The sequence below is a fragment of the Limulus polyphemus genome, unplaced genomic scaffold, assembly GCF_000517525.1.
Source record: "Limulus polyphemus unplaced genomic scaffold, Limulus_polyphemus-2.1.2 Scaffold2937, whole genome shotgun sequence".
In the NCBI taxonomy this organism is placed as follows: Eukaryota; Metazoa; Arthropoda; class Merostomata; order Xiphosura; family Limulidae; genus Limulus; species Limulus polyphemus.
This window is the reverse complement of record NW_013668547.1, coordinates 101052-110197: the sequence shown is the minus strand read 5'-3', so window position 1 is coordinate 110197 and position 9146 is coordinate 101052. Positions and strand designations below refer to the sequence as shown.

The 9146-nt window shown below is 31.3% G+C and overlaps 1 protein-coding gene across 7 annotated transcripts in view; it reads right to left on the bottom strand.

The window, feature by feature from the left end:
* LOC106468256 (cyclin-dependent kinase 17-like) overlaps window positions 1-9146 on the bottom strand; it is a 142130-nt gene that overhangs the window by 34663 nt on the left and 98321 nt on the right. For all 7 annotated transcript variants that reach the window (XM_022396586.1, XM_022396589.1, XM_022396591.1 and 4 more), the window contains 2 exons: window positions 4410-4531; window positions 1393-1518 (listed from right to left, as the gene is read on the bottom strand). In XM_022396586.1, the coding sequence (XP_022252294.1) occupies window positions 1393-1518; window positions 4410-4531 (248 nt within the window). The remainder of the gene's footprint in view (window positions 1-1392; window positions 1519-4409; window positions 4532-9146) is intronic.

Sequence of the window (9146 nt, the reverse complement as noted above, 5' to 3'; positions counted from 1 at the left end):
CTACAAATCAATGCCAGTGAAATTAATACACTGTTAAGGTATTAGATTACTTCTATATGTCAGTAAAGTAAGGTTCCTGTATGACAAACAGCTTTTTTTGTGTGTGATTTACTTACTAACTATTAAAATAGAACATATTATTCCAATAAACAGCAGATATATTACTTAACAATTTACCACAACTCACTAAAAATAGCCAAGCAGTATCAGAACAGTTTCAAGAAACACTGTTTTTTTTTTTTTAAATTTTACAAAATATGATGGGTTGATCAATCTTTTTTAAAATGCAGTTATAAATGATGAATTACATATATTAAATTGATTGTTTTCAAATGTACACATCTCAAGAATTTTGGTTATAATTTTGGATTCTAACAAATAATAAAAAGTAATCACTTAAAGCTTAGTAGACTTTTGTTCTCCAGTTTCATTATTTGTCTTGGAGAAACAAGTTGTTTCAAAACTGTTTCTACTTTTAGGTGTAAACCTTTTGATAAAAGCAGTTACTGTTCTAACTGTAGTTTGAAGCTATATTTGTTCTTTCCCAGGAATGACAACCAGTGATTTTCCTCTAACTCTTGACATTAATTTTATTCTTAATACTTAATCACTGACCACTCAAACTCTAAAATGACCTAACAGATTAAAAATGATAGAGAAATGTAATATCAGTATAACTCCAATATGTATTATAAAATCTTAATATATGAGAAAAGACATATTTTACTCAAAATTACCCATATAACCTAAATATAATTTTAAAAACATCTTTATAAAAGGAGCAAAACTTACAGGTGTTTAAGCTAAAGAATCAAAATCTTGAGAAGTATCATTAATCAGGAAATTTTATACTTTGACTACTGTGTTTAAAACATTGGAAAAAAAGAGCAAATGCCCAAAGAAGCTTGTTTAAAATAATTTATACAATTATTGAGTACACACACACATTGGCTTATAACAACAACATATAATATATACTGGATGTGATAAGCTGACGAATGAATGAGATCATGATAGCTTTTGAGAAAGGTCTTGTTTGACAGCATCCTCTAACAATTACCACACACTTTATTACTACTTAGTCAATTATGTTCCTCAAGATTTACTTTAAACTGAATCAGCATAGTCCTCATTCTTAGCCACATTTTCAGTGTTGACTGTGCACTACAAAGATGAAGTGCTGAGCTCTGACCACAGCTTTCCATCACTAAGCAGAAACAAGTAAGGCAATGGTGGAAATTCTACATCAATACATATTTTAATTGAAACCTTGGCACCAATTTCAAATTCATTTGTTTTTACAATAGCCTAGTCATCTTTCACAGCCCCATTTACACCTCCCAAAACCCTTTATCACCCAAATATAAGAGTGCAAAATAAATTGAAACTTACAAGGGATTGTCTACGCACTGTTCTACTAAGTGGGCCATCTATGTTTGGGCTAGCTGACTGTTTAGCTACAAAACTCTCTGGAAGACGAAGGTCTACTGGCAGGGAAAGTCGTTTATTTATGTCTTGCTAGAACAGAAAATACATAAAAGAATTTAACAAAACATTCTGTAATCTTTTTTGAATAAAAAATTTCTTTCCTTGAACTATTGAAGTAAATTTATATTATAAATATCCATATCCTCCCATAAAAAACAACAACTGAATCCAAACATTTTTTTAAGAAACATGGGCTAAACACCTTTAAGCATTTTTCTCAAATGGGTATCTGACTAAACAGCAAATTAAAGAAACATCCTTTGCTTTTCTTACCAAAAACTTTAAAATTACAATTATGATAAATATATAGTTATAAATATTATTTAACAAATATTTCTGCATATAAAACATAAATCCCTTAATAAAGCAATGACATATCATATATAATACTTACCAGAGTTTGAATAGAAATGTCAATGTTTTCATTGTATAGGCCTTTTTATCACAAGAATTATTATGAACTCTGATGATGATGTAAAATCAAACTAAAGATTAATTGGTTATTGAAAATGACATGATGCCTATTATATATTTACAAAAAATGCAATAATAATGTTTGAAAAAGACAGAAACTAACAAAAATCACTCAAACTTTGTTCACCTCGATTTATTCCTCAACAGAAGTTATTTCTTAATAAAATGAAAACATAATTGTAAATACTTTAAGCCACAATTTATTCAAATACTAATAAATAAGCAGCAGTATTTTACTATATATTTATGAATAAATAAATTCTGACAATTATAAAAATATATATATATATATCCTAAATACATTTTATTGTATAATACTCATACGTCAGTTAACAATTAAAATGACTATTCACATATATATTTGTGTGCGCGTGTATGCACATATACACATAAACACACACACCATATCCTTACAGTCAAAGAAGTCTTTCCTACTATATTTAATCATTCTATAATTTAATTGTAATTTCTGAAAATTTTTTCATGATCATTTGCAGTGAGCCCTATTATTTCTATATGGTAATGTCTTAATCTAAAAGTACACAGGAAAAGATTACACCAATATAAATGGATCTGTATTAATAAAGAAAGAATTCACAGCTTTCAAGTTATTTGGTGCTACAATTTAAAGAAGCTTATGAACACAAATGTTAGATATCATACACTACAGAATCTTCTGTAAGTCCCATATAATACCCCCACGCACCCCCAAAAAGAAAAAAAAATCAAACTTAGCTACATATAATGCTTGTATGTATGTAATTAAAAAAAAGAGAGAAGAAAAAAGAAAAAGAGTAAGGGGGATAAGTTACAATTTAATGTTTGTGATAGTTTTAATGGAACAGTTCCCAATGTGGCAAAACCACATCATGGCCAGTCACGAGTGAACAATGCCAGCCTCAAAGAATGTCGTGCACTGCACATCCACCATTCCATTTCACTACATTTGTTGTTGTTTTTATCAATGAGAAAAAATGTATTATCAAAAGTTTGTACAAATGTTGCACAACAATTCATTTCCCACTAAAAATTCACATCCTGCTGATAGTCTGCTGGGTTATTTTTAGTTAGAATACATATCTTGAAAACTTTATGAGATATTCACTGATGAAAAGGTAATTCTTCATTGGACAAATTCTCTTTGTTCACGAGTAACTGGGTACATCAGAACTGCCAAACACAAGTAACTGGGTACATTAGAACTGCCAAACACAAATAATTGGGTACATTAGAACTACCAAACACAAGTAACTGGGTACATCAGAACTGCCAAACACAAGTAACTGGGTATATTAGAACTGCCAAACACATAATACCAAATTCAATATTACCTAATAAATTACTATGCTCCTCAAAACATGGTTGTTTAGCACATCTCCTACAAAACTGTTTAAAAGCTTTTCCCCACTTTAAAAATTCAGTCTTTTATGATGCCTTTGTCTAAGTGACAGTATGATTTCCTAATTTACCGAACAGTACAATATATGAAAAAAACTGCATTATTAACACTTAAAGTTTTAACAGTTTGTATTAAACAGAAATTTTCTCTCATTCATGTTCTCTATTCACCATGAGTATTCACAGAATGACCAAATAAAATATTATTATTAATGTTCAAGTTTTAGGCAACCATATATTTTTTGACTTTCAATCAATTAGGGCAGTGTTTCTCAACCTTTTTTTTGCTCGTGGCTCCCTTCTGAGTTTGATTTATCTTTATGGCCCCACCCTTTGTAGACACTGTTACTTAGGAAAAAAGTTACTTTATTTCCACACTGTTGAGTTATAATATATTTATAATATTATTTTTACAATATTGTAATACAATATTATATTGTTTTTAAAAGATTTTGTTTATAACATATTGTTTACTTATACAAGTAAAAAATATTTTGTTAATCATTGACATTTTATCCAGTGTAATCCTTGGGCCTGATGAACACTAGAAAGTTTTTGGATGTCCGCTTGGTTGGTGGAGTGGCGCACCACACAACAATAGTTTTGCTGCTGTTGAGAATCAGTCGAAAACATTCACAGATACCATACAAACATTTTGATAGTTACTCCAGTACAAGTCTCATCTGGTAACTGGACTTCTGAGCTGTGGAGGATACGGGGGGGAAGGGAATCTTTGATTTAATTGTAAATTTTATATATTTTATTCATGCAGTGAAGTTTCGGTGGCCCACTCAGAAATTACTGTGGGAGATACGGGGGGAAGGGAACCTTTGATTTAATTGCAAACTTTATTTATTTTATTCGTGCAGTGAAGTTTTGGTGGCCCACTCAGAAATTACTGACCCCCCTAATTTTCGGTCATTCACATGTGGCCCCTTAGAAATATGGCACGGCCCACACTGAGAACCACTGAATTAGGCTTTCATCTGACACATTAAATAATAGCAAGCAGAATAAAAAAAAACAGCAGCAGGGAAAAAAGAAATTACCCGACTTATCCGGTGATTTTTTGGTCGAAATCTTACTGCGGGAGAAATAACCTCATCAGAGGCACCAGAAGTTTCTTCACTTTCTCCATCAGATCCAATCCTTGGATGTTCCTGTACCACACCTGGTGGAAAACAAAATAAGAAATTATTTTTCTGATTTCTTTGTCTATTATAGTTAGATTTATTAAATGTCTTTGTTCAAAACACTCAGCACGTAATAATATCTTTCCTTCTTTAACACTTCTCCATTTATTAGAACTGGCAACAGTGTAATACATGAATAATTATGTGAACTAAATTTTTAAACACTTAACTGCAGCTAAACTAAAATTTTGAGTTAGTTGTAAAACCTAAAAAATGAAAGAAAAACTTTACAAAACTTTAATGAAGTTCATATTTTAACAAAATTGTGAAATGCTACATACACATTCAGTCTACGATTTTTTATGCTTATGATAACTTAATTCTTATATAGAAAAACTTTTAAATAATGTATTACTACCAGGTTAAACACTTCTAATAAGCCTAGCAAAACGAAACTTCCAAGTAATTCTAAAGTTCTCCCCCCATATGCAACAAATAATTCTCTTCTAAGTTGAATTTTAGCAAAACATCTGATCATATCAATGAAATAATTTTACCTAAGCCTTATATCATTAATTTAATGAATTACTGGAATAAAATATCATGCATTACATGGACTTATTTTAAGTTTATTACACTTTATACATGATCCTTTGTGCTAACTCTATTATCAAGATGCATTACATAGATTAATCCTTTCACAGTCAGTAAAAAACTTGTTATCATGTCAGGATCGATAGTACAAAATACATTTTATATAGCTTAGCAGATAAGTTTATGTAATATGTGTTTACACAACCATCTTTGCACACTTTTGTTGCTAGGGAGAGAGTTCCTGGTTACCAAGTCAACAAGCTAAATCTAGTACTCATAATTTTTTTAAACTTACATATAAAGCAATTCATCTCAAACTAATAAAATCCATGAAGCAAAATTGAAAGACTGAATGAGTTCTAATACATTTTACCAATTTAAAGTAATCTAAAGATGAGTAAATAACTAAAATTCACACAAGTCCTTATATATGTAAACAATGACTGCTGAATGATACTATTTCTTCCCATTCATGGTGGTTTCCAATTAGTTTACCTTGAACATAATGATCTGATACCAAACTAAAGGCTAAACAAAAATCTATCAAAATATATATACCTGTTAGTTTATTTGTAAGTTTAGAGAAATAACATTCTACTTTCCATTAACTACTTCTTGATTAATTTGAAATGCATGTCATTAAAAATATAATAATGGCTTTATTTCTAATTTGTATCAACTTCTGATTCAAGCAAACAACAACTCAGAACTAATTATCCCAGTAATGAAAAACAACTAATATGCTGTTAAAACATTCTTACTTATAATGATGAGAACAGACTGTTTCATTAGCTGGGTATCCTCATTAACAGCAATATTTTCGGCTGATTAAACAAACCAAATTCAAACTTATCATGAGTAAAATAATTAAGCTCAACTTTTGTTTATAATGTAGTGTCCAATGTCTTAAATTTAGGCTCATCCTTAAGGTAGCAGCAGTCAGAGATTAAAAGTAAATAAAAACACAATACCATGGAACAACAAATTTATACAGGTACAGTTTTGTATACTTTCACATGTCCTCTTCAGCACAGCTTTTGTTTTTGAAAGAAACAAGCAGCTTATTTCATAAAAAATGTTGATTTTTACATCGTATGACCTGAAATAATTTAAAACTTTTTTTTTAAATAAGCTGTGTATGTGTTTCTTTCCTAAACAAAAGCTGAACTGAAGAGGACATGTGAAAGTGTCAAAACTTGTAGCCATATAAACTTGTTGTTCCAGAACAGTGAATCACAAATTTATTTAAGTCACACTACACTTTGGCAACTTTAAAAACAGTAAACACTGACATGCCACACCCACAAATTGTCAACAACACACACAGCACCAGTCAGTAGTTACATCAAGCATGTACATAGATGTTCTGTCATCCATTTAGCTCAGATGGCTTATCAGTCATCAGATAATTTTGTTTGGGATTTGATTTCATATATGTCCATAATAGCCATTTCCATGTACTTTTGTTTTTCCTCAAGTATTTTTTCATTGGTAACTCATTAACATTTATTATTCTTGCATTGTATATTTCCATCATGTAGTTGACTGAAAGAGAATGACCCCTTCTTTCAACACTCCTGGTTCAAATCCTAGATAACCAACAAGAGAACAACTAAAAAAAAAAACTTCATCCCACAACTACTGAATGAAAGTTCTTTTAAATGAACTATTAAGGCCTTACAGACCACTCCCCCTTCCTGATTCTCATAATGAGAGTAATAACAGTGCAATGATAAATAATAGTTCTACATAATAAACAGTTATAACTAGTTAAAATACAGCTATGCTTAGGAAATCCAGGGTTTTCTGACTGACTCTTCACTACATAAAATATACATGTAACAATTTCTCCTCTCATGTTTCTGTATCCTCCATAAAACCACCTCCTGTAAATAGTGCTTTATTAAATATATAAAGAACACACAGTTCCATGAGTTAATATATGATGTATTATGTGACCTTTCAGTACATGAAACTTACTAAGATCTCCAGGGTCCTGATGCACTTGTAAGTTAACATAAAATACTTTACTGTTACATATGCTGTGGGATTTTCAATTAGCCTCAATGCAGATGTCAGTGCTATTAGTGAGCTCACGTAACCGGAGAACAGTGTAATACAGTAAACCAGTCTAAACAACTAGTGATGAAAACCTGTACTATTTTCTTCTTTGTTCAGAATAAATCACACAAATGATCACAGATGGTGTTATTTTATTAAGTTTAATAACAAAAACACATGTAAAATGCACAAGATATGGCCTTGTATCTTGATTGTTACAGTCATCACAAGTTGATGTTACTATCAATATTGCTTACTTTATTCCAATTGAACTATTCATTCATAACCACAATACATAAAGATAATGTATCTCGAAAAAAACCTTAATGCACTAGGATTAAGGAACAGACGTATCTTATGACAGTTCCAGTGAAAGCTCAATAGAACTAAATGTAAACAATTCTCAATTGACTGCAATATAACAAGTGAAAGATGTTTGTTTTACTGAGACAGCAGATAGGTATGGTGGTTTGCTAATGTAAAACCTTTTGTTCTTAGATCCCCTTGTCAGAGGAACAAAACTTTATACACTACACTACACAAAAACTTTGAGGAACTTGCTTAAACACACACACAACCTTTCAAGCTTATGTGTTAGATATTTTAAAGAACACACTATCAGGTCAGGTGTAATAAACTTTGTTCATCAGAATGATCGACCCAAAATCTATAAAGAAGCCCTTACCATCTAAGCTTGTACTAGCAAGTTACCAATGTAATTGTATGTTATCAGCATGACATGTAGCTATTCTGGTATCAGCTTAATCTTTCAGAACATAACTTACTTCCTGAATTCAAAGAATAATCACTTTATAAAGGTCACTTTGCATATTTTGGTTCCATTAAGTCATATCAGGATCATGCATTACTGCTAATGCTATGGATTAATATTTACTTGTAATAATGAAATTCATACAATTGCAACTTAACACTATTAACTCATAGTTTGAGCATTGTGTAAACACTAATATAAGTAATACTGTATCACAAGGTCATTGTTCCAGACAAAGAAACACATATGCATGTGTATTTTCTGTTCTCAGTGCAATTGGATTATCAAGATTACAAGTCTCTATAGCAACAGAATAATCATGAGAATCTTCTCTGTCACTTAATATTTCATTGTCTCTTAATAATATCCTTATTATAATACATATGTGTGCATCAACAGAGTTGCATAAAAGACCTTTCAGTCATCTTTATTATCATAACATCACTAATAGTTCAATTGGTACAGTAATATCCTAATACATATGTGTGCATCAACAGAGTTGCATAAAAGACCTTTCAGTCATCTTTATTATCATAAGTCACTAATAGTTCAATTGGTACAGTAATATCCTTATAATAATACATACACGGAGTGGTCACAAGTAAACAGACACCACCTTTTCAGAAAAAATGAAAATTTTCAGTCATATTCACATGAATTGATATATTTATAATTTAATTAATATCTAGTAGATCTTCCTTTCACTTTGTGGAGTTCGTTGATTCTTTGAGGCATCGTAAGAATCATCTCGTCAATTTTAGATTGTGGGATTTTTGGCCACTCTTGCTTCAAAACTTGGAGTAGATCGCTCTTTGAAGTTGACTTTTTTGGTTGTTTCTTGACTCCGGTCGAGTATGGCCCAGAGGTTTTCGATGGGATTCATGTCAGGAGATTGGCTCGGCCAGGGCAACTTCTGGATACCATTTTCTTCCTGCCACTTTTGGATGTTTCTAGCAGTGTGACACAGTGCTCCATCTTCCTGGAACAATGTTGTATTCTTGTCCACGAAACCCGAGGAATAAAGTGGCATGAGTCCTTCCTACAATATTTCGACGTATTTCGCAAAATTTATGTTGCCAATGCACTCCACTAAGCTCGATCTTCCACCAACCCAAACAGCTCCCCAAACCATCACGCTGAAACCACCATGTTTCACAGTTCGCTGCAATCTGTTGAGCCAAAACTCTTGGTGAGGCATTCTCCAGACCCATATCCTTCCACTGTCT